The sequence below is a fragment of the Pezoporus flaviventris genome, unplaced genomic scaffold (genome assembly GCF_033815535.1).
Source record: "Pezoporus flaviventris isolate CSIRO_AGI_PZ_B2104156 unplaced genomic scaffold, CSIRO_AGI_Pfla_v1 ptg000253l, whole genome shotgun sequence".
NCBI classification, from domain to species: Eukaryota; Metazoa; Chordata; class Aves; order Psittaciformes; family Psittacidae; genus Pezoporus; species Pezoporus flaviventris.
Window position 1 is genome coordinate 187,471 of NW_026892800.1, and position 26,219 is coordinate 213,689.

The 26,219-nt window shown below is 50.0% G+C and overlaps 1 protein-coding gene across 1 annotated transcript in view; it reads left to right on the forward strand.

The window, feature by feature from the left end:
• Positions 1-26,219, forward strand: part of LGR6 (leucine rich repeat containing G protein-coupled receptor 6) — a 109,397-nt gene that overhangs the window by 64,662 nt on the left and 18,516 nt on the right. The window contains exons 5-6 of the mRNA XM_061442810.1: positions 6,568-6,783; positions 15,339-15,410. Coding sequence (XP_061298794.1) covers positions 6,568-6,783; positions 15,339-15,410 — 288 coding nt within the window. The remainder of the gene's footprint in view (positions 1-6,567; positions 6,784-15,338; positions 15,411-26,219) is intronic.

The following is a 26,219-nucleotide window of genomic DNA, read 5'->3' on the forward strand; positions in this document are numbered from 1 at the left end:
CAGATGTTACGTACAGTAGATGTGTCAGTGCAAAAGGAAGATGGGTCACAGATGTTACATGCATTGAATGTGTAAGCATTCCTGAGGAACCACAGAGAAGCTTCAGGTAAACTCGAGAGAGGAGGCAAGCAAGAAATGAACCTTGGATGGGCACAGGGGATCCTATGGACGTTCACCCAGCACAAGGAGGCACTCAAACACACCACGGTACAGTCCAGAACCTCACCAGGAGGAAGAGCCACCCAAGTGCCCATCAGAACAAAATAACCACTGGTCTAGCAATGATTGCCTGAGTCAAGCACCACAGACTGGATGTTTGGATCCCCATGAGTGGGAAGTGGATGGAGCAAGGCAGATGTGAACCCAGCTGTGACACCCTGCGGGTCCCCACTGCCAGACAGGGACCTTGTGACTCATCTGATCTGGGCCTGATCCCTGTGCATCAAGCTCCTGTGCAAACTGGCTCTTTTGTCCCATGGCATGCTTGGCCCTGAGGATCTGCTGGGGCATTGTGACCTGTTCAGAGCCACTCTCCCCAGAGCCCTGTTCCTTCTGTTCCAAAGAGCTGCTTTTTCCTTCTCTTTTCCAGACAGCTTGTATGCTTGGCAAACACTGTGTTTCCCAGCAAGTATGCAGGACCCACACTGCTTGGTGGGCCTTTGAGCAGCTCTGCTTCTCTCTGCCTCCTTTCTGTACACTCTCCATTCCCCTGTGCCTGGCACTATGGGCAAGGGGGGCGATGCCAGGCACCCAGGGACAGCATTGGTAAGGGAATCAGAGCAGCAGTGGGGTGCAGATGTCCAACTGTCAGCAGTTTCTGTACCTGCACAGAGATCTTGGCAATCCTGCTCTGCACGGTTCTGACCTGAGGGGTTTTGGAGGTGTCTGCAGCTGGGGATAACAAAGCCCTCTTGTCTCTACCAAAAGCACTTTGTGTGGAGCCCAGGTATTGCTCTGATTTCATTTCCTGAGCATCCCTCGCAGAGGGCTTCCCAGAGGTACTTGTCCCATTAAGTCAGGAGTGAAGACTCACTGCAGTCTAAACAGAGCCCTGCAAACTTTTCCACCAGTTCCTGTTCCGCAGCCAACTGGGAGCATGTTTGCATCTTGGACTTTCGTTCACTGCCTGGGATGGTTTACTCAAGAGTTCTTAGCCTGGAAATGGAGCTAAGGAACTCCTGCAAGTCCTGCTTGAGGGCTACGAGCTCTTCCGCGGCAGAGGCAGAGAGCCCAGGCATTGCAGCAAGCTTACAAGGCAATGTTTTACCTGTTCAGTAATGTGTCTTTCATAGACTCATAAAACAGTTTGGGTTGGAAGGGACCTTTAAAGGTCGTGTAGTCCAGCCCCTGCAGTCAGTAAGCAGGGACATCCTCAACTAGATCGGGTTGCTCAGAGCCCCAACCAAGCTGGCCTTGAGTGTTTCCAAGGATGGGGCACCTACTGCCTCCCTGGGCAACCTGTTCCAGTGTTTCACTGTCCTCATCATAAAAAAATCTTTCCCTTCATCTGAATGAACCCTCTTTTAGTTTAAGCCATTCATCATTGTCCTACTGCTACAGACCCTACTAAAAAGTCTTTCTTACAAGGCCCTTTTAAGTATTGAAAAACTGCAATAAGGTCTCCCAAGAGCCTTCTCCAGGCTGAACTACCCCAACTCACAGCCCCTCCTAGGAAGGGTTCTCCATCCCTCTGACCATTTCTGTAGCTCTCCTCTAGACCAATTCCAACAGATCCAGTCTCCCACTGTATCTGCAGTACGTTATGACCACAAGGGCACAGTGGGCAGAGCAGAAACTGAACCCAGTTTTGCACCTTCCAGGTTAGCACTGCAACCCGTTGCTGCCTTTTCCTATTCCATTTGGTATCTGCTGATGGAAGAACCTTTGCTCTTCACCTGGGCTGTTTGAGCAGCCTCAGGGACCCTTGTGGCAGGACAGGGTGCTTTGAGCAGGGTGTTTTGCAGGGCTCTGGAGCCATGCTCCCTCCCTGCACGGCAAGCTCCCCAGGAGCTCACAAGCCAGGTACTGACTCAGTGTGTCTGGGAGTTTTGCTTGAGAAAGGACCTGAGGTGTTGGCCCCAGTCATTAGTAAGTTATCGGAGCAGTTTAGCTGCAGTGACATCATCTCCTTCTTATGTTACTACAAGGAACTTAGATCCTATTATGGGATAGGAGGTAACTCAATCGAGCCTTTCAAGATAAACTCAGACAGGAAGAGAGACATGATTGCCTGAAGGCACCAATTAGACATTTCTGGTGAGATCAGCTCTGTTCAGCCGACACACATGCACGCCGGGGCCAGGAACACAGCAAGTACCTTGCTCCCCAAGAAAAGGGTGGTCTCAGGAAGGGGTGTGCAGCCAGCTCCTCCTCCCACTGCTCCGGGTCAGTGACCCTCCAGACCATCCCTTCCTTATGTCCTATGCTGAGCTGTTGACCTATAATCAAGATGCAGAGGAGCTCACCAGTTTGGAGAGAGAACAACCCAGCTCTCTACCACCCAATGCTTCATATGATCTTTGGTGGCAAGCTTTCTTCAACTTTATCAAGGGAAATAATAGCACGAGTTGGGGCTGTTCAGCCTGGAGAAGAGAAGCTGCGTGGAGACCTCAGAGCAGCCTTCCAATATCTGAAGGGGGCCTATAGGGATGCTGGGGATGGACTCTTCATTAGGGACTGTAGTGATAGGACAAGGGGTGATGGGTTCAAACTGAAACAGGGGAAGTTTAGATTGGATCTAAGGAGGAAATTCTTTCCTGTGAGGGTGGTGAGGCACTAGAATGGGTTGCCCAGGGAGGTTGTGAATGCTCCATCCCTGGCAGTGCTCAAGGCCAGGTTGAACGAGGCCTTGGGTGATATGGTTTAGTGTGAGGTGTCTCTGGCCATGGCAGGGGGGTTGGAACTGGATGATCTTAAGGTCCTTTCCAACCCAAACTATTCTATGATTCTATGATAATATTGCAAAAAATACTGTGAGGATGGCTTGGAGCTTGAGGTCCCATTGTCCTGTCGTGACTTGGCTGTGGGCAGTGGAGGAACATCAGAGGGTCTGTTCTACAGACAGGTTACTCCACATAGTTTGTCTAAGGCAACCAGGCAGCCAGCTATTATTGGCACTACTGTGTGCAAGGAGGAACAGCAGCAAAGGTCTGGGTTATTTCCTGAGAGCACGGCATTGTGCATTGTTATCGTTCCCAGTCTGCGCTCCCTGCAAACACTCCACATCCAGAAGGAGCTGGAAAGATCTGGATGAAGTCGCTTCTGTCAGTAGTAGCCTGAGATTTGCACCACATCTGTTAGGGAGCAGAGAGACTGTTTCTGGTTATCCATTGCTGCAAACTTCTGCCAGTCATGTTACAGACAGCAGGATGCTTGTGCTTGTAGATATCTAGGAAACACCCTCTGAAACACCGGGAAGCAGTTACTGGAACAAGACAGGTCTTAGAAACTGCTGGGTCTGTGGCACAGGAAACCAAAAATCTCAGATTATCGCTTGACTTGTTAGAATTACTACAAAACTTACGACATGCTCACTGCACTGTCAGCTACACACACCCCTCACACCTGAACTCCTGAAAGGCTGCACTGATTGCATCGGCTTATTTTCTGCACACTGGGAAGGAGGACTATCCCTGTTCTGACAGTTTGCTCGTTAGAAACGGGCTTCCTTACCTGCTTCGTTCCTTCTAGGAATGCTTTAGATCACAGCACCAGTGGGGCAGCAGGGCCAGAGCAGTGATTGTCCCCCTGCACTGGGCACTGGGGAGGCTGCACCTCAAATCCTGTGTTCAGCTCTGGGCCTCTCACTACGAGAGAGACATTGAGGTGCTCAGGCACTGGAACAGGCTGCCCATGGCAGTGCTGCAGCCACCATCCCTGCAAGTGTTCATACAGCATGATGACAAGGCCCTCAGTGCCATGGGTTAGTGGTGGCCTTGGCAGTGCTTCGTGGAAGAGGCATCTTCCTCTGTAAGCAACAAATGGGTTAATCCTTGCAAGGAAAACCAACTGAGTGATTTGGTGAAACAAAGATGAAAACATCCCCGTGGAAGGTGAGGAGCCAGCCCCAGCCTGCGCTGTCCCATTTACCCACTAATCGGACCAATTATCTTAGGTATAAATCATAACACAAAACACTTACGGAGCCAGAGTCACACACTGAAGAAAGGAGAGAACTGTTGGGTTGGTTTTTGTTTAGTATAATTGATATAATTACTGACGACTCTGTGCCAAGAACTTCTCTTCCAAAAGAGAGTGGAGAGCTGTCTGAAAGCCATAGCAATTAGCAATCCCCACATGCACAGCTTTTATTAGAAAGAATGCACCTCTATTCCAGAAAGAGCCAGCAGCTCCCTGAAGAGCAATTAAACAACCCAAAGACACTTTGGGTACCAGGACCATAGCCATTACCTAGCCCATGTTCCCTTGCCCATGTTTCAAAGGCGCCTAAGGAATCCTGCCCATCACGCTGTGTGTGAAATGCCTTCACCTGGACACATCCTTGTTCCTAATTTTAACTTCATTAGTGCGTTAATAAACTCCTTAGATGAATCCAAGTTACCCAGGGATCCACAAAGACAGGGAGGTGTCCGAGTCCATTCAAAATCCCATAAAGGACCCATGCTACCTCACTGGCTTTTCTCTTATACCTGCGGAGCATGGATGTGAAAGGGAGCCTTTCCTGGCCATATGCTAAACAGCCACGGAGCAAACCCATTACCGTTAATGGTTTCTCCAACACTTGGTGCACCATCACATTGAAGTCAAACTCCCTTGTGGTTCATGCTGGTGCTTTCACTGCAGTGTTTATGGCTCAGGATACTCAGCACAATGTACCAGCCTTTGGCTCCGTTTTAGGGTCTCCATAGAAGCGTGGAATGGTTTGGGTTGGAAAGGACCTTAAGGTCACTCAGTTCCAACCCCCTGCCATTTAGTTCTGAAAAACTACAACTGTTCTCAGTGGCTATTTCATTGTCTGTTCTTTAATTAATTAAACTTGAAACAGAGCATTCATTTTCAAACTATTTTCAGTGAAAATATAAGGAGTTGGGTGAAAGAATGTCTCTGAGAGAAGTAAGCAGCACTTTTTTGGTTTTGGGAAAGATATGATGCCAAAACCAAACAATTCTTACACCGAAGAAGGAACGGGAAAATGAAGCAAAGATTCACATTTCCCATTCAAGTTTTCATTTTAATCAAGAAGCTCTTGTTTGTCCCAAAACATTTGGATGGAAATTTTCAACCAGAGTCTTTAATCTTCCCCTGCTCTGCTGCAGGGTTTGCTTTTCTGCTCCTTATTATTTGGATTTACCTCATTCCAGGGGGGAAAGTGGTTGGGTCTGCTGCAGTGTCCAACTTCCATCAAAAATATTACTTTAAGTAGTCAAAACTACCGATTTCTATACCCCATTCTCTTGTGGAGGTTTGTTGATTTGAGGGCTGTTAACTCCCTTCTCTCTTGTTTCGATAAGGGACAGGGTGCTTTCTCTTTGCAATTTGAATTCAGAGATCTTTCCTTTAGATAGCTTCGAAAAATAAAATAAGCTCTGTTGGCTGCAGATGGAAATCAGAATTTGCTTTCTCCCTGGATAATTGGTTCCTGGTATTTCATCCAGATTTGAAGTGTTTTTCTCTTAGATTTTGATTTTGAAATCTACAGATAACACATTGTATCCTGCTCACCCCCGTGGACATAACAGATCTTTAACAGAGATGATTCCCAATCCTAGGTTTTTAGTTTCTCTCTTTTTTTTTCCATAATAAGCCTGATATTTTTTGGCTTCTGATTCTATTTTGGATCAAAAACAAGCCTTAAAAATTAAAGTTTCTCACCAAATTAAATCTCAAATTCAACCGCCTTAGGTTTCCATAGTGTAATAAAGGAAACAGAGAAAAAGCAATTGGCAGATGCAGGAGAAAGAAAGGCCTGAACATGTGCGATACAGCGAGCACAAGCTTAATTCCTGCACCATGACACATGGTCTGACTCGTTCGCGGTGCTGCTGCAGGTAGCTCTGGCTCTTCGGCTCAAACACAGACCCCCAAGCAGGCCTGCCCCATATTTCCCATTTCCAGACAAACCCTTTTCTTTGGGAATGAGGCTTTGGCCCCACGGTTTGGCTGTCCTGCAGCAGTGGGTGTGAGCAGGTGTGGGGTACCCCAGGTAGGGCTGTGCCTCTGCAGATCAGCTCAGGCAGATCCATGGCAAGCCCAGCCCCAGGGGATGCAGCTTTGATGCTCATTTTGAAGTGGGGTGCCTGCAAGCCGCTGCTGGCCAATGTCCATCTGGTGGGTCCATGTGGAAGGACTTAGGCCAACCGCTTGTTTAAGAAGCTGCCATTAGCTGGCAGCACTAAATGGCCAGCAAGGAGAGATCCTCACTGGTAGTGGTCAAACATCTCCAAGCACAGCCTTATGCTAATCACTATTTACAGCCTAAGCCAATCTCCCTGGCCATCAATCCATCCCGCCTCGGCATCAAAATTCCCTATGCACAATACTGCGGGCACATAAAGGAACGCTAGATCCATCTCTCACTTATCCCCACCCTGTTTCTTTCCCACTCAGACGCCTGGATGCAAACCTTATCTCTGTGGTGCCCGAGAAGAGCTTTGAGGGGCTGCTTTCCTTGCGTCACCTATGGCTGGATGATAATGCCCTGACGGAGATCCCTGTCCAAGCTCTGAACCACCTGCCAGCGCTGCAAGCCATGACCCTGGCTCTCAACCAGATCTGGCACATCCCTGATTATGCCTTCCAGAACCTCAGCAGCCTCGTGGTGCTGTAAGCCTTCTCTGCTTGTTACTCCCTCACAGCCACAGCATCCTCCGGCTGGGACAAGGTGCTGACCGTGCATGGCAAATGGGGTCCTCCTGCTCTGGAGCAGCTTTTTGCTGCAGGGGCAGCAGGCAGAGGTTTTGTTCCCAAGGAACCGCTGCCGTTTGAGATGAAATGCTAAAATTGCCTGATTTGGGGTTGGTTTTTTTCATGTTTTCTCCACTTTTCATTGAAAAGCCAAAAAGCTCCTCAATGTAATTAAAAAAAAAAAAAAATCTTTTCGTTAAAAAAAAACCCAACCAACTGAAAAAATAAACCAAAAAACCTGGAAACAAAAGGATTTTATTTAGCCTGAAGACTGGAGCAACAAAAAGCTTCTCATTTCTGTTTTCCCTCCAATCCCTGTGTTAAAATTGCAGGAATTTCTATCCACATAAACCAGCATTTTTTGTCGTTATAATCCATGCCAAGAAAACTTTTTGACCAAACGTGATTTGGAACAAAAGGTCCAACCTCAACACCTTGTCCAAGTCTTTGCATGCTTATTTGCATGACTGTATCATATATGCAGATCAACCGTTCTTTGCAGTGATCCTGACCCCATGGTGCATGTTGTTGCCCAGTTGACTGACAGCATCCAGAGCAATGTAGGGAACAGTGGTCCAGGAGGGAAATGCTTACTCCATGGGCAGCGGGACCCAATAAAACACTCTGCAGTCAGGAAACAAAGTGATGTCCTTGGCAGTTAGGTCAGGAGCATCCTTTCCATCAGCAGAGGCTTGCAGCTTATCTAGCTCTTCAAAGGAAGCTCACGTGCAGATTAGCTCGTCGTTAATTTTTGGTGTTGATTAGCAAATTCAGGTGTGATTGCCAGCTGCTTTTGAGCTCCTATACACACCTAAAATGCTACCATTGAGTTCTGCGATATGTATTGATAGCAGGGTATTAAGTAGCCTCAGCATGTGGTGCCTCAGTGAAAGTTTACCAATTACTTTGCTTTCAAAATCTGAAGTGTTTACTGAAGCCATAGAGCACAGAAAGTGCTTGGACAAAGCACAGTCTAGAGCTTTATTAAGCATCAACTTCAGCTGTTTAGACAAAGCATAAAGGCTTATTTAGGAGAAATGCTAAAAGCAACTTGAGAAATGTCAAATAAGTAGTTTTCACCCACAATAGTGCTCCTTCTACAAGGCATCCCATGACCATCATAATGCAACCACTTCATTCAGCTTTAATAGCTAGCCCGGCGGGTGAGCTGACATTTGGGGTTTTATTTTCAGCCTCAAAAGCATGCTGCTTTCATTCTGGCTTATCCCATACTTTGGGTGAGAAGCAACTCCTTAATTAAACAGGCAAGCTCAAGAAATAAAAGTCATTGACCGCTAGGCCACAAGGGAGAGAATAATGTCCCACCACAGACAATTGGAAGGGAACACATGTGTGATCCTGCCAGGCACTGTGAGACACGACGAGAAATTTTTGTGGGATCACAAGTGTTTGGCAGAACCGGGCCCATAAATCTCTCCCAAGCTTCCATGCACACCCTTGTCAGTGGCAGCCAGTGGAAAGTCACCCAGTGCCTCTCCAGCACCCCAACCAAGGATGCTTCCCTGCTTCAGCCTTGCCCACCAAGCTGAGAAGCCGGCACAGCTCAGCAGTAAAGTCCATGAGGAGATCTTTCCTACCAGGATGCAGAGGGCACCTATGCACATTCCTCTGCATAGGTTCCTATGCATAGGTGCCTATAGGAACCTACACGGGTTTCTCCACCTCTGAATTTCCATGTGGATGGAGAAGAGCCGGCTGCTGCCCTAACGTCGGGAAGCTTCTAGCCTGAAGAGGTATCCGAATGACCAGCTGGGGGAGCAGAGCCAAGGGCAGATGTGGAGGAGCACAGGGGAATCTCCCATACACAGCCTGATTAACGCTCGGACATGGCTGACGGCATGCATGACTTTCCTGGATGCAGAGATGTGCTTTTCCTCCTCCACACACCTTGGGCCTTTGAGAGAGACGTGGATGTTCATCCTGCACCGACACAAAGCACCAACATCAGGATATGCCAGCCTCAATCTGGAATAAGTTAAGGGGTTCGGTCTCTGCTAATAAATTACACTTCTGTTGAGGAATTCACTGATCTTATTCCCATCTATTGCTGCTGCAGGTTTCTAACTAGAGCTGCAGGGTGTTCAGTAAGCAGAGCCCTGTGTAAATCACTCGTGATGAAATCTGAGTCTCAGTAATTGGCACCATCCTTCCCTCAGCTTTGATAACAACGGCTTCATGTGCTGTGATGTTGGCACTGCGCTGCTGATGGCAGAAGGGAGACGGCTTGTTTGATCAGGGTGGCTCGGGAATAGGATGCTGAAGATATTACCTCCAAGTCTGATCTATTCAGGACTGAATATGTCTCAGCATCTGCAAGCAGAAATAGTTCTGAATATTTTTCAGCTGATGATTTGTATGAGCAAAGGGTTTTTTTGCAAAAAAAATCTTCTTTCTTGGGGCAAAAGAAGATTTTTCATTTAGAAGCGAGCATCTGAAACCCCCATGCTGCTGTGCTGACAGGCTGATAAAGTGCATGACAGCAGCTCTTGTTAGCATTCCTCATCTCCTCTGTTGACTGATCTCAGCAAAGTCAACTCTCAAAACAGGCATCACAGCACCTCTTTGAGCCCTGGTCCCCAGAGGGGTCTTTGAGCCCTGCAGTAAACTCTCACATGGACTTACTCAAACGTCCTTGCAATGCTGAACATGCTGCTGTCAAAAGGACATTTGCTGCCTCACATGCAGTGAGCTTGGGTTAACTTGTCCCCATAATGCTACGAAGATGCTCTGCTTGTCTTACCTGGCCTGACTTTGTCTACCTGCACACAAGCCTTTCGAATAAAAGGACTCTAGGAAAGTTGTTTTCATGCCACTGCCAGTTAGTTTGGCTTCACATCCTCCAGTTCTTGCACTCTGCCTCTACCTCCTCTATGCCATCTCTGTATTTATCACTGTTTCATACCCTTCCCTCATCGCAGCTTTTCCAGTCCCCATCCCATCAGCTGTTTTGCAATCAGAAGCTACTCTACATACCACACTTGTTTGTTCCTCCACACCTTTGAGATGGAGCCCTCAGAACCACACACTGTAGCAAAGGCAGGAATTCATGCCAGTTTATACAATGACATAATGCTGCTCTGCAGCACATTTCCTCTTTTCTAGTCACCCCTAACCATTTGATTTGCTTTGTTGGCAGCTACAAAACACCAACACCCCCTTCCTTTAGATATGCAAAGCCTGTTACTGCATATGCTCCTAGATGACTGGCTTTCCTCCCCTCCCCAGCACTTTACATTTATGCAACCTGGATTTCAGCTGATGCTTTATGGGTGAGGACAAGCCACTCACCTGCAAGTGGTTCCCTCCTAGGTCAAGACCTCCCAGCTGAATGTGTTGATGTCTGAATACAGCAAATGTTGGATATTTAGTAGAATTTTTCTTTCTTACAGTTTTGATCATGGGCATGATGTAAGTAAGGACATGATGCAAGTAAGGACATGATGCAGCTCTGTCTCTAACAGTATGATCTAGTGACTAGAGGAGAAAATTAGTTTCAAGACCCCTGTGTTCCCATGCCAGTTTTGGTCCATGTTCTGATGTTACTCTGGCCATAACTTTCAGAAAGGACCAAGGATTTCCAGTGTTCTCCCTGCCTGGGAGCAAACATCAAACATCTCATCCCTGCTTTCCAGGAGAGCTGAGCACCAGCAGCTTCAGCTGACATGGAATCATAGAATCATAGAATAGTTTGGGTTGGAAAGGACCTTAAGATCATCAAGTTCCAACCCCCCTGCCATGGGCAGGGACACCTCACACTAAACCATGACACCCAAGGCTCTGTCCAACCTGGCCTTGAACACCACCAGGGATGGAGCATTCACAGCTTCTTTGGGCAACCCATTCCAGTGCCTCACCACCCTCACAGGAAAGAACTTCCTCCTTAGATCCAATCTAAACTTCCCCTGGTTCAGTTTGAACCCATCACCCCTTGTCCTGTCACTACAGTCCCTAATGAAGAGTCCCGCCCCAGCATCCCTATAGGCCCCCTTCAGATACTCTGTGGCACTCTGAGCTCCCCAGGATAGCAAACCCCAGTCTGGTAGATCAGTGTCAGGGTAAGCCTGTGCATCGCTACCGTCACCTGCACAAGGGAGTTAACAAGTCCCTCTTGGGACCCTCGGTGTTGGCAGAGAGTGCCAGGCATGTGCAGCTCATTATTACTAAGAACGATGTCTCCTGGAACATCTGGGTCCCATTCATGGGCTGTTCAATTTGCAAAAGAGCTTTTTCTCTCTGAGGACCAAGCCTGCTGCCTTGGCAAAGGTGAATTTCCCTCTTCAGCACTTGAGGAAGAAGCAAATAGCGCTCCAATGCACCCCTGAGAATGTCACTTATGATGGAGCTTTGTTCTGCCCCAGACAAGTCTCATGCTATTCCTTCACTGCCAGAAATAATCCGTGGGAATTTGCACCAGTTATGATTTAGTTTTCTCTACTTATCCATGGCCAAGTTGAGGAAAAGGACAATTTTGCCACAATAGAGCTGGAAATTCATCATGGCACTGGCTGGTCCAGTGGGAGAATTCATATCATGTCAGATTTGAACTCAGTTCAAATCATCTAATGCAAATAACTGTTGGAAAATACTTGCATCTGTCCTTTCTGAGAAGAAAAACTGAAATCATTAGAAAAGAAAGGGATGGAGAATCCACCACTTCTCTTTGTACTTTGTTCCAACCATCTTTAGTGTTAAAAGAAAGGCTCAGACTTCCCATTTGAGTTTTCTTTGGCTTTGACTTCAGACATTTGTTCTTATTCTTTTCTCCACTAAATCACAGAACCATTTTAGTACCCATTTTCTAACTAGGAAGAATCCTATACGTTACACTGCACACATCATCTTATTTTTATTCAGCTAAACAGATTGAGCACTCAAAGTCTCCATCCTCGTTTTTTTCAGCCCTTGGATCATTTTTATTGCTCTTCTCTGCACCCATTCCAAATTAACAACATCCGGTTAACAATGTGCGTACCAGAAATACATTTACCCTTCCAAGCCAGTTTCACCAGTTCAAATCAGATAAATTGGGGAAATTACATTTATGCCCAGTCTGTCATAAGAAATTGTTGTCAAGGGCAGAAAATCTTCCTTCTAGAAACTGTTGGATACCAGCTCCAACAGGAATAGCAAGGGCTTAAAGCCTGGTCATGTTTTTGCATCACAAGAGGGCTGTTTATAGCCCAGAACCGAGCATCTCGAGCTGCTATCAAACCAGCTGTAATTTACAGGGCAGAATAGAACGTCCGTGGGCTGAGCTCAAATTGACAAACCCTGGAGATGTTGCAATTCCACTGTTGAAGTTTGTTTACCAGGGGAGGAAGAAAAAGAGGCAGGGTGGAAGGAAGGGACCTCTATCCAAGTGTTTACCTTTCCAGCTCTTTTGCTTCTATTCTTGCCATGTGGCTGGTGAAGAGCCCCAGAGCTCAGCTTGGACAGCAAATCTTTTTATAACTCTTTTCTGGTTGCTCATCGTTTTCTCACCAACAAATAACTTCCTTCTGATGAGTTTGATCACTTCGCCTCCAAACAAAGCACTTTTGAGCCAGATATCAACACAGGAGGCCATTACTTTCCTATCCTGTTGCCTGACTTGAGTGATAGCACTCAACTGCTTGGCGCGTCCCGTTGTACCACCCCGACAAGGCTCCTCGTAGCTCACACCTTGCCCAGCATTCAACATTTCCTTTCCCCCCACACTGTCCACTTGCAGCAGGCAGAGGTATGGGGTGAGGGGTTTCTGTGGTACCTCTTGCTGTGATTGTAGATTCCAGATCCAAACCCTCTATTTGCAGTAGCCAGTGCTCAAAGGGACCCAAAATCATAGAATCATAGAATCGTTAGGGTTGGAAAGGACCTTAAGATCATCCAGTTCCAACCCCCCTGCCATGGGCAGGAACACCTAACGCTAAATCATATCACCCAAGGCCTTGTCCAACCTGGCCTTGAACACTGCCAGGGATGGAGCATTCACAACCTCCCTGGGCAACCCATTCCAGTGCCTCACCACCCTAACAGGAAAGAATTTCCTTCTTATATCCAACCTAAACTTCCCCAGTTTTAACCCGTTCCCCCTTGTCCTATCACTACAGTCCCTAATGAAGAGTCCCTCCCCAGCATCCCTATAGGCCCCCTTCAGACACTGGAAGCTGTTCTGAGGTCTCCACACAGCTTCTCTTCTCCAGGCTGAACAGCCCCAACTTTCTCAGCCTATCTTCATACAGGAGCTGCTCCAGCCCCTGCTCATCCTCGTGGCCTCCTCTGGACTTGTTCCAACAGTTCCATGTCCTTTTTATGTTGAGGACACCAGAACTGCACACAATGCTCCAGGTGAGGTCTCACGAGAGCAGAGCAGAGGGGCAGGATCACCTCCATGACCTGCTGGTCACGCTCCTTTTGATGCAGCCCAGGATACGGTTGCTTTCTGGGCTGCAAGCGCACACTGAAGCCAGCTCATGTTCATTTTCTCATCAACCAACACCCCCAAGTCCTTCTCCACAGGGCTGCTCTGAATCTCTTCTCTGCCCAACCTGTAGCTGTGCCTGGGATTGCTCTGACCCAGGTGTAGGACCTTGCACTTGGTACCATCTTGCACTGGCAACACGATCTGGAGCTAACCCATAGTATTTGACAGAGAAAATCATCTGGACTTGAACTCCTTGTGATAAAGAGAACTTTCTCCTGTAAGATTCTGATTTTGAGCTTAGCTTCTTTTCCCCTCTAAGAGTCACAATCAAACCAAGGTTTCTTGCAGGCAGCATCCTTTTCTTTCTTCCCATTTGCTCCAAGGAGCAAACATTCTTTATCACACATCTCTCCCCTCCCTTCCCCTTCCTCTGAAATGTTTGTATGTTCTCATCCCAATGACAAACATCCGTCTTGGGCTGGTTTCTGTTTTGCAAGCCCCTACCAACCTGCCCTAGAGCCTGGCTGCTCCTCCACTCCCAGTTCCCTCCTATTTTACCCTAGAATATTTGGCAGTGGGAGCTGCCTGCGCTCAGCCAAACAGCTCACGCTTGAATCCAGGTGGAGTGAGAGATTTTTCAAGCAGAGACAGATTTAGATCAAGCAGCAAATAAGGAAACAGTCATTGATCCATCTGCCAGCATGGAGCCTCCCCAGGGCTCTTGGAAGGAGGCAGCAGCGTTGGACAAAGGCTGGTGCATCCCTGAGCATGGGGAAGGGAGAAAAGGACCCCAGAGGCAAGTGGTGCGGCAACAGATTCACCACACAGGACTCTGTGTTAAAGGAGAACCCAAACTGTAAAATGAACAGTGGGGAAGCCTGCTTTGGGAGAGATGAAAAAGGCCCTGCCCCATAGGACCCTGTGTCCTCGGTGGGCATTTCTCCATAAAGACCATAGCAAGCATGGACATAACAATGTGCTTAAGTCTAGGCTGGGAGAAGTGCAGCCTGTTTTGCAGCACATTCCTCAAGCTGCTCTCTATATGGACTTCAGAGAGCCCTTGAGTGGGGTTTCGAAGGGAGATGCGATATTAACAACACAGCACCCAGCAGTTGTAAAGGAAGCCGGATGGCAAAACCACTCACTGCACACACACACACACACACACACAAAAAAAAGGTTTCTGACAATCAGAGAGGAAGACTCCAGCTCTTCCTGATATTCCAAAAACCTGAGCCATGGGAGTAAGGGACCCCTGACAACGGAAAACCCAGCAGATGAGACTCCAGGAGCTCATCGCCTATGGAGCTTTCAAGGCAAAAGTACCCCAGCTGGCCCCAGCACGTGGCTTTACATCCCCAACATTAAGGCTGGGAGCTCCACAGCCCTTAAGCACTAGATATTCATGACGTGTAGCACCACGATGAATGAGAACAAGGGGAAAATATGTTGTCTTACTGTAGAGAATGTGCGTGCATCTCACGTGGCCCCTGCACTCTGGAGCATTAAAGTGAGGCAACTTTCCTTGCAACCAAACTGGAGCTAATCCAGGCACTGGCAACTTATTCAGGTCATTGCAAGATAATGAACTGGGCCCAACAGGATGATTTTGGGCTCAAAGCCTTCTTGCCACTACGAAGGCTCTGAGGAGTCCAGATACGACTGTGTCCTTCAATAGTACTCTGTGCCCATGAGCAACCGTTGAAGCCACCCAGCACTTTGTAAGGTTAGGCCCAATGTAAGGTGAGGTCTAGGGTGCTTCTTGAAGCTTCTTGCTTAACCATGTTCATCCAAAGCCACCTGGCAGCTGTGAAAGTGGAGGTCTCGGGGAAGCTCCTACCTCAGGCTGGGTTGCTTGGGAGAAACGGGAGCTCTGTAGCTGCTCTGCAAGCACCCAGCATGTGTCTCATGGGGCAGGAGAGGAGACCTTAGAACACCCCGCATCCCAACACAGGCTGGGTTCAGCTTGCAGGACGTCCCTGGGCCATGGCTCAGACTGGCAGGACAGGTCAGCGCGCACCTCCACTGACCATGATTGTTTTGTCCACAGGCACCTGCACAACAACCGGATCCAAAGCCTGGGAGCCAACGGCTTCGATGGGCTGCACAGCTTGGAAACCCTGTGAGTCCCCTCTTTTCTTCTCTACCCTGTAGAGTTTTGTACGTTCATCCCCTCCATCAGTGCCCGCAGGAAAGAGCCCCAGTGCACATCCACTCCTCACCTCACACTGAGGGCATCAGCCCAGCAAGCAGATGCCCAAGGCACGATGCTTCATGGGTGATGGCAGACTGGACTTTCCCCCTGCATCTGTGCAAGCTGGTCCAGCTGTGCTACTGCTGCAGAGGGGTCTGCACATGTGGGTATTGTCTGTGAGGGGGCTCTGGGGCCATGGACACAAGTGCCATCCAGAGAGCTTGCATGCCTGCCCTGCTCAGGGAGGTCTCCACCTCCTCACCAATTCACCTGGTCCAAAAGCTTCCTAAACGCCAGCCCAAAGTGTGTGGGTTTACCAACTTGAGTTCACGGCTGGTAAAATCCTCTAGAACCTGCGAATCTCTCTTTGAGATGGTCTCTCATGTCACTTGGCATCATGTTCAGGCAGTCCGTCAGGACACAGGTGGAAAGCAGGAAGGAACTCTCCTCTGGGACACATCTTCATTAGCAGCAGATGGGTCACCCTGAGCTCAAAGAGAATTAAACCTGATGGTCTTGCCTTGCATGCACCATGCCTTTTAACTGCAGTATGAATTACTTGGGTCTCATGTGTCATGCATTGGACTAGGAGGGGACATAATCAAGCAAGCAAAGAAACCAAGGCTCTGAGAGAACTGGAAGAGATGCCTGTTGCCTTCAATTGTGTAGAACATGTCCCTTCATGCAGGCCTTGGGGTCAGAGTCAGGCCCTTGCTCCTTGCCAAGGAGACCTAGGGGGTCTGGGTCATGGCGAAAAGAGGTGATGCTTGCCAGCATTCAAGGAGACAGGGCCCCTCTGTGCCCAGCACGGTGCCAGCAGCAGTGATGGGTTGAGAGTGGAAGCATCAGGCCAGCCCTTGGTCCCTAGACACCCTCCTGGGGGGCAGGACCACGACACGCATTGTCTCTTACTTTCAGACTGGCACATACTGGGGCCACCCAGAAGGGCTCAGCTGGGGAGAGGTTGAACCATGCCAGGGATGATGCAGGAAGGGATCCTGATGGATTGTCTCCTCTGGTGACCCACGGATCTCCCCCATCGCTGTGCAGGCTTGGCTTTGTGCCCAGGCATTGCTGGTGGGTAGAGGCAAACACGAGGGCAGAGTCGTGTCACCCAGGCAGCACAAAGGCAGGCAGTTTGCAGGAGGGAGTGGAGGACTTGCTGATGGAAGAAAACCCTGTTTGAGCTATAAGCACAGGCAGACCATGCAGCAGCATCACAGCCTACATCAGAGCAACCTAATTATTCAGCCAAGGTGAATAAAACCACCCTGCTGCTCATCCCAAGCAGGATGGGGCTGCAGGGAAGCAGCTGCCCCCTTATTTACTGCTGGAAAGGGCTTCCATTTCCCTGGGGGATAACTCAGTTTCCACAGATGCTGGTGCTGAAAGCTCATCTTCCCTCTCTTCCTCTCTGCTCCTGCTCTATCACTTTCTCTGCCTCCTGTTGCCCATCTGAGATGCCACCCAGTGCTCAGGGGAGCTCAGCATCTGCCTCTCCTGCTCTCAGTGCCCGCAGGGACCAGACTGCACAGCACTGCAGGGACGTGGCTCTGCGGCAGTGCATGACCAGGCAGCCCTGGGACCCCCAGGGGTTGTGCCCTTGGAGCAGAGCTCCACAGGGCTTGGATTTGCCCTGTGAGGATCCCACAGCCCCCATCCTCCACGAGCCACCCGCAGCTCAGAGCACGGGGCTGTGGATGAGCTCTCCAGACTCCCCTCCACATCTGGTCACACTGGAGTGTCCTCAGGAGGCAGTGAGGGGCCTTTTGCTCCTCCTAACCTAATTCTCACCTCCAGGCCAGCAAGTACTCCAAGCCTTTGTTGCTCCTGCCACTGGAACCATCCCCATCCTGTTCATGGCCAGCTCCCATCTGCCCTGCTGACCAGAGCTGGCCAAGCTCTGTGCCCAAAAACAGCCAAGCATTTGGCTGCAACAGCCCAGCCAAGCTTCTAGAGCTGCACCTACCTACCAGCTCCAGCTCCTGTGCATGTGGGGGCTGTTAGAGGCTCCGCACATACCCTGCAACTCAAACTGTGATTACGTTCTCTTGACAGCACTTAGCACATTTTCTTGGCTTGTGGAGGCCAAACTGTGCTCCCAGTTACCCCGTAGGCGTTACCTCCTGGAAAACAGCAAGATGGGAAGAGTTTGGTGAAGACCAAAACTTCTCCAGGGTTACTAAAACGAGTGTCTGTGGCCAGATGCTGATTACAAACCAGGCACAATAGCTGAAGACGTTCAAAGGAGACAAAAATTGTCTGGGGCTTTCCAGCAAAGCCTGGGAAGTTTTAGGTGCAAGAACCTGTTTCCCTAAGGGAAATGTTTCTTTCCATATCCAGTTAGAGAGGGAAACTTCTGCTTTTATCAAATGCAGCCAGAGCTGAAAAAGAATCCGCACCCATTTCTCCATGCAGGTCTTGGCAATGGGCAAGATGCTTATACACATCCATGTCGCATCCCTACCCCCGGTTCTACCATTCTGCAAAAGCAGGACCCAGGGGAGCATCTCTGCTCTTGGAGAGGGTTTGGCCCTGGTATTTTAGGAGATCAGCAAATCTAGAAAGAGGCAAAGTGAAGGCAGATGAATGACTTCACGTTTCCCCTGCATTGACCTGCAGCTACTGTGACAAGTCAGCTTTGCCAGATACAGAACAAGAGCAGCTCCGTGCTGGTGAGGGGCAGGTTGATGCGCAGCACCCACCAGGTGGGTCCAACACCAGCACATCGTCCCAGTAGTGTTTCAAAATAGCCTTGAAACGTAGTGAGGTTCCCTCACCAGCTCCCATAAGCCTGAGTCATGAAACAGAGCAACCCCAGAGGGTTGTGGGAAGAAAGCAGGTATTAGATGGTTGAAGTGGGTGATAACCTGCCAATTTTTAGCCTTCTCCCAATGCCATGGCCTTGACACACTTGAGAGGCGGCCAATGCCAACCTCATGAAGTTCAACCAAGCCAAGGGCAAGGTGCTGCCCTTGGGTCAAGGCAATCCCAGGCACAGCCACAGGCTGGGCAGAGAAGAGATTCAGAGCAGCCTGAGAAGGACCTGGGGTATCAGCTGATGAGAAACTGAACATGAGCCAGTTTTGGTGTGTGCTTGAGCCCAGAGACCAGCCATGTCCTGGGCTGCATCAAAAGCCACCACACATCCCCCAGCACCTGCTCAGGGCTTGATTTTGAGCTGCTGAAACAAAGGGAGAAATGTAAAAGTAAGAGTTATGGGCCTCTCAGTGGTCCTGTGCATGGACATGGCCAAGTCCCTTACACACATGGAGCCTGGGCTGAACTAAAACAGGGGCCAGGGCTCCTTCTGCCCTGGCACATGCAACCAGACAAGACCCTGATGCTGGCAAAGAGCAAAAACGTGTCTCACCAGTGTCCCATCTCCCCACCCTGCAGCAGGACCGAGGTGCCTCCCTGGGCAAGGCAGGGGTGAGAAATGAACACTGCCCTCCAAGACCAGGCCATAATGCTGAAGACCTCAGGGCTACGGCCAAGAGAGCAACGATCTGCCCCCAAATTGCTGCTCTTCTGATTGTTCAGGCATCTCCAGCCCATCTCTGGCATGAATGTGATGGGGAACCAGCTCAGACTGGCCCCACAGCCCTCGCTCATCCCCTCTGCCTAAGATGACCCTGCTGCTTCCTATCTCTCTGACTTCTCCCTCCCCATGCGCACCCCTGGCAGCTCCTCCACTCGTCAGACAAAGGAGATAAATCACTTGGGAAGAGCAAATCTCCATTCATTTAAAAACCTTTTAATTTCTTTTCAGAAAATAGCACTAATAAATTAAAAACGTCTCCCAGAAGGGCTGGATCCAAACCCTCTGGCTCCAGGCATTCTATCTGCCTAACCTTGCCTCACAGGAAACGTTCTTACCACAGCCTTTCCCAGTGTGCTGCCCTATTATCCGGGTAATTAGAGTAGTCTGTAAATGCAGAGAAGAGTTGGAACCTACGGAATCCTCTGGAGAGCTGGATTTCCTATGGGAGAAAAAAGAACAGAAGATTAATACAAAGTGCACCGTGGGCAATGAAGGCAGGAAGAAGGAAGCGGGAAATCTCTCCCCCATAGCTCATAGAAGGGTTGTTTCACCCTTTTAGGGCCAGGCAGTCTTTGCTGTTCTGCCAGCCTTGCTCCTCAAGTGGCATCCGTTTGCATCAGCATGTTTCATTTGAAGTGTTTTGTGCAGTCTCTTGATGCTAATCCAAGTCTGTGCAATTCCCAAAGTGCCTTTGTCTCCTCCGAGGATGCTGCGCTGAGCTGCTCTCTTACTTCCCCAGCATCCTGATGCTCCAGCCCTGCTGTGCATCAGCATGGGCCCCTGTGCAGCTCATCAGAGCCTTGGCTCTATGGTCCCAACCCTGTTCTGCCATAGGGGACTTCAGCAGAGGCTTGGGTACCCAAATTCAGGGGATGGAAAAAGGAAGGGGGTAGGTGGCTTTGTGAAGAGAGGGACCACGGCTCAGGGCTCTGGTTGCATGGGCCCCTGCATCTGGTCCAAGAACAGAGCTATAAAGTCCATTGCTTGCTCTGATCATCATGTAAATGGAAGGTGCCTCTTCCAAACAAAGCCACCTGTAAAACTGCATGGACAAATGCACAGAACACTGCCTGGGAGCATGGGGATCAGACCCTTCCTTCCTGTGGTCTCCTTGGGCCAACCAGTCCCAGGTTGCTGCATCTTCTTTCCCAAGAGCAGGAGCCTGAACTGCCAGGAATGTGTCCTTACTGGTGCAGCTCAGGCTCTGAACCAGTCAGGTACCTGCCAGCCGAGCTCTGAGCTTTGTCTGAACACGACCCCAGGCAGACATGATATTTTGCAAATTATATAGAAAAAACGACAGAAACTGAAGGCAGTTTATGTGAAAAGGTAGTTCCGGAGTCACTGCGTTTGTGCATGGGTTATGGCTCTGCTGGGAGGCTCCCCTCCTTCACCCATTCCCCCTTTGCACACCAAACACTCACACCACCCTGCTTGCACCCTGCCTGGCTCCCTGCTCCCTGGAGCCACTGATCTTGCAGTGCCAGAGAGCACTGAGACTCCTCCAAGCCATGGGTGTCCAGACGTGCTTGCTGTGACCTGTCAGGGGTCCCCAGCTCTTCTGGCTCCATTGGCTTCATTGGGCTTCACTCCCTTGCCCAGAGTGAGAGCAGTGATGGGTGAGAGTGAATTGCCTGTCCATGAACAGGAGGAACAACCACTGCAGGCAGCAGCACTGGCAGGAGAAGCAAACCGTGGGCATGTTCTCACCATGGATGTGCTGATGCACAGAAGCTCTGTGCACCCCACGCTCCCTCCATCCAGGAGGGGGACAGGGGCCAAGCAGCAGCAACTTGTGCACCTCGGGGGATAGGAAGATGTCCCCAGCTTCCTTCCTGCAGCTTGGAAACGCTCTGCTGTAGACCAGGCTTCCTTGAGCCTTCTTTCCCTGCCTGGCAAAGGGCAGCAACTTCCTCCGTGCCTCCCCTGCCTGAGTCATCAGCTCCATGGTTATTGTCTGTGCATCCCAGCGACCGAAGTCCCCGCTGCTCTGCTTTGCGGTCAGCTCCTTTTGTGTCTTGTAAATGATATGTGCATGGCAGCGCCTGTGCTCCCAAGACCCCCCACGAGATCCCCTTCTCAAAGGCTTATTTCAACCTTGTTAAATAAATCAGACGGAATTGAAACCATATTTGATGCAGTACCTTTGTCAGTTGGAGAACAGACAGAAATCCTGGTTGGAGCAGACACATTCTGGGCACCGCTGCGTTTTTAAATGGAGAACAGAGCTGTGCAAAGGAGGATTGGCAGCTGCAGGCAGAAAAGGCATGACAGGTCCCCCCTGCCCCAGCAATAGACCTGTCAGTGCCACATACGTGCTGTAAAGTGGTGTCGCACCGTGTAAGTGAGAGGCTGGGATGTTTCCAGGCCAGGCTGTCAGGATGAATCCTTGTACAGAGGTTGCTGCTTGCTCCTGGCATAAATCAGGTACCGTTAGTGCCTGACAACCTTCCCATGGTGCAGGGGCTCATCGCTGCTCCATTGCCTTCCGCCACAGCCTGGCTTCTCCTTAGAACTTGCCCAAAACGGTTCTTTCTAGGACATGATGAGTTTCCCACATTAAAGCACTGACCTTGGCAGAGGAATCCCGTGATAACCTGATCCCAGGTATTTTCTCTCTCGTGTGCACATCTGAGCATCCTCCTCTTGTGCGTCTCCATTTAGGCAAGGAGAGCACAGCCTCAGGCTGACTGGAGTCAGACGTGCTCTGGGTCCTTTCGCATCCCCCTTCCCTCCTTTTACTTATGACAGACCCTTGCTGCATCCCGTTATCCAGATGGGGTTGGGGAAGGGCACGCACTCACCACATGGGTTGGTCGCTGCCAGGAGAGCAGGGCTTATGCTGATGCTACACAACAAAACTAAGGCTCCTAATGGTACAGTTACTGTGCATACTCGGGACTAATCAGGCGGCTCTTCCACAAGCTCAGCCACAAGCCATGACCTTGGTATAAGAGGCAACAGGGTAAAGCTGTCAAGCCAGTGCCAGGCAAGGGGTCAACCTGCATGGTCACAACTGTCCCCTTGGGCTTTCAGACTAACAATTAAATCATTCCCAGTGCTTGCCTCGGCCGCAGTCACCAGCAGCACCACCAGCAGCAGCAGCAATCACATTTACTGGCAGCCTGATTAGATGCCAGCACAGGACAGGTGGAAATGCAAGCCCCTTATCAGAGCCTGCACAAAGCTTCCCTTCAGGGCACCGCAGGAACATCTCAGACTACAGCGGGACTGAAGCAGTCAGCAAATGTCCCATCTCCAGCTTCTAATCTTACTGCATCTTCAGGTTTATTAGCTGCAAATTTGCACTGTTTTGTGGCTTATGGAAGAATTTATAGCACTATATAATTTTTTCTTGCTTCCTGCGTGGAACCACTAATAATCCCTCACAGGCAGAAAGTTGACCTGAGACTCTTTCCCCTCCTCTTCTCCTTTTGGTCTGCCTGAAGATATGAATAGTTCCAGGCTGCATGTTGTCAGCTTCAAATCACCCTGGCAGCTAAAGCCCAAAATAACTGTGCCTTTGATGTCGATTTACTCTTATTTCTAAATAAACAACAGGGTGGGTTAAGATCTTCCAAATACGAAGCTATAGGCTCATTCTAGAAATAACAGCAAAGCAAAGCCAGCCAATTGTGTCTTGGGTAGACCGGGTGACCTTTAGGAGGTTTTCAGTTTAGCTAAGAGAACAGACAAGGCTGTTCCTACAGTGATTCCTGGAGCTGGTAACTTGGAGCCCAACTAAGGAAAGTGATGTTTCTGCAGTCATTTCTCTTGCACAGCATTTCTGAACATCTTGGCTGGGTAATTTTGCTTCCAAAAGCCCCTGATAATGGGGAAAACTCTTCTTTATGCCATGCACATTATTTCTGTTGTTGTGATGATGATGATGATGAGGCTTCCCTATTGCTTTGCCATGGCCATGGCCATGGTGCATTGGCATCCTTCCACCAGGCAATGCTGGCATTGGGTCCACTTTCCCAGGTGTGTCAAAAAGGGCAGAATGCAAAACCCACTCCCAGAGACCCCATATGTAGCATGCAAAGTCTTAGGGCAGACCCCAGAGCTGGGGCAGCTGGCAGCCACGTCGGGGATGGATGTATCCCTGTGAGGGTCCTGAGGCACTGGCACAGGGTGCCCAGAGAAGCTGTGGCTGCCCCATCCCTGGCAGTGTTCAAGGCCAGGTTGGACACAGGGACTTGGAGCAAGCTGCTCTATGGAAGGGGTCCCTGCCCGTGGTAGGGGTTGGAGCTGGAGGAGCTTTAAGGTCCCTCCCAAACCAGGCTGGGGTTCTGTGATTCTATGATCTGTGGAAACAGCTCCATAACATCCCCAGCCCCATGGTGGAGGCTGGAAGCTGCTTCTGGGTCATTGCTGGAACCAGAGCCCAAGTTCTAGGAATGAAGGAGAAGGGTGAGGAAAGCCACAGCTGTGTCCTGGTCTGGGTCTGAGCTTCAGGGGCAGCTGCCCCACTGCAGGGAGGAGATGACACCATCTCAGGACCCATCTCAGGCAGTGGCTTCTCCCAACCTCCTCCAACCAGATCACACACACACACCCCCGGTACCTGCAGGGCTTGGCACAGGGCAGTGCTGGAGGCAAGTCAGGGCTGTGGATCAAGAGCAGTTGGCTGCAAGCATCACTCAAGGGAGCTGCAACAACCACAGCTGGGTTTGCTCCCTGGGAGAGAGGCTCACCTTACCGAAACCCAGGAAGCACGGGCAGGAGCCAGCACAGGCACATCGTCTCCAGTGAGCAGACCAGGGTCGCTGGCAGCCAGGCTGGAGCAGAATGACTACACCTGGTTGCATTTCCACTTTCCAACAAGCCCAGTCTATGCCAGCATTCCAAGATGGCTTTTGTACCCAGAGGGAGCTGCTGAACACAGTGCTCTTTGTGTCTGTCAAGCACAGGGGGAAGGGAGGCACAGAGATGCTGCCAGGGCTGGGAAAGGTGTGTCTTCACTCAGGAAACACCGGTCCTGTACCTACTTGCACACACATGGAGGCACAAACACAATGTTCATCTGCTGATGAAAGAGCAGCCTGCCTGGAAGAGACCACGGGCTGGAAAGGAAACGCAGGTTTAGAGAGAGACAGGAGCAAATATTGCAGCACACGGAAACATTCCCTGTAAATAACAGCGCTTCCAGATCTCAGGTCCCTGTTTCTGGTGGTGAATCACAGCGGAGCCAAGCCCCCTCTCTTGGGCAATACTTTCAGTCTGTCGGCTGCTCACAGGCACGTCAGGTATCGCTGGGGAGAAACTCAGCCCCGCACAAAGCTTCCCCAGCATCGGCCCCACAGGGGCAGTGGGCTGAGCATCCCCCAGGGTCTGCCCCTTGGCATCACGGAGGCTTATCCCAGGGAGGAAAGGGGCACAGGCAGACACCCAGCCCTGAGTGACCCCTTTGGCTTCCTGCAATGCTGAGAAACCTCGCTGTAACCCTGGGAAGCCACTGCAGGGTGAGACTTTGAAAGGTATGAAACACCTTACGCACAGACAGGCTGTCAGCCAGCTGAGGCTGCTAACGCCTTCTGATTTCATTCAGTGATCTGAAGGTTCATGGGATTTAAGTGATGCTTTCAAACTGCCCAGCAGTGCCCTGCCTGCACTTCTAACTGCCCATTCGCTTTGGAAATGCGCTCCTGAACCTCCCTGAGCTTCAGCGAGGGGATGTGCATTGTGAAAGTCCTGCTCCTTCTTCCCCTGCATAACAGAGCCTGTGCAGCGTGAGGCATTCAGCTGTGCCAGTGATGGACACCTGACGGGTACCACAGACAGAAACTGGCTAAGAGCATCCAAGTAGCTGGTAACAAGCTACCTCCACCTTGCAAAGAGGGAGGTGTATGAGCAGTCATGTGTTGGGCTATCCTTTAACAGATCATTTTGGGCTCTAGCAGAGAAGACTGGGAAAAATCAGTGATCTGCTAGGACCCAGATGAGAAGTGAGCGTGTCAGAGCAAGCTCCTCAGAAGATGCAGATCTCTCCTATCTAATAGATGTGAGTTGGCATGAGGAGGAGATGCATTGCTCCTGTTTTACTCCTGGGCCTTGGGGACACGCACAACAGCTTCACATCCCAGCACTCTGTCACTGCATTGCAGGTTGGGCATGGTGGAGAGCTTGTGGTCTTGTCACCAGCCCTGCTGATTGCCAGCACTGGCAATGGTCACGCTATGTGAGCCCTTTCCAGACCTTGAGATCCTACAGGAGCAGGGTTCATCCGCTCAAATACACTCAGTGCAGGCAGCCAGGCTCCCTCTGTAACTGGAGGAGATTAAATAGCCCTCGGGGTGGGGGTTCCACAGCAGGACCTGCCCCATCCCCTGGGCTGCAAAGGGAATACAGTAACAAGATCTGATAGGGACCTTGTCAGGGCTACGCAAGATAAAATCCACCCCAGACAACCTCATTCCATGTTTTTCTTCTGGTTTTGTCACCTGCTTTGGAATTACCTGATAAGTATTCCCTAGGATGTAAGTCATATAGGGCTGGAGTCTTGGAAGGCGCAAGGGAAGGCCAATTTGGTTCATTTACTGTGTAAATACCTACAGGGCAAAGCCAAGATGGTGCAGCAGAGTAATTCCCAAGCAGGAACCCTGGTAAAGGAGAGGACTACGTAAAGGTGGGGGGGAGGGTGGGCAAGAGAGACCATAGTGTAATTACCATGGCTGGGCCCAGAGGATGAGAATTACAAGGTAATTGGGCAGCACCCCATTGCTGTGTAAATACATGGTTATTTCTGTTCTGTAAACCACAATCCGGGTTACATGGTAATTACTTTGAGGTCCATTAAGTGTAATTATACAGTAATCTCCAGGAGCCAGTAATTACACTCATGTTCCAAAGTATCTACCACTTAAAACTCAGTGAGTGTCTTGCAGGTAGGAAGCAGTCGCTTGGGTTTGCAGTGTCTTGGTCTGTGGGATGGCCAGGACAGGGCCAGTGTTACCACTGCAGCTGGAACTGCCTTCCAAAGGAGAGCATTGGGCATGCTAGAGGAGGACTGACATGCATCTAAAGCCCTGCCAGTCTCCATGGCCTCCCTCTAGTCAACAACAGGATGGGCACCTTCAGAGGACTGCTCCTCCCATGCTGCCAGCAGTGCCCCATAGCTCACATAAACCCTTTTCCAGAGGTACCAGCCCATCCTTGGAGAACAAATGCAGCTCATGAAGTTTCATTCAGGC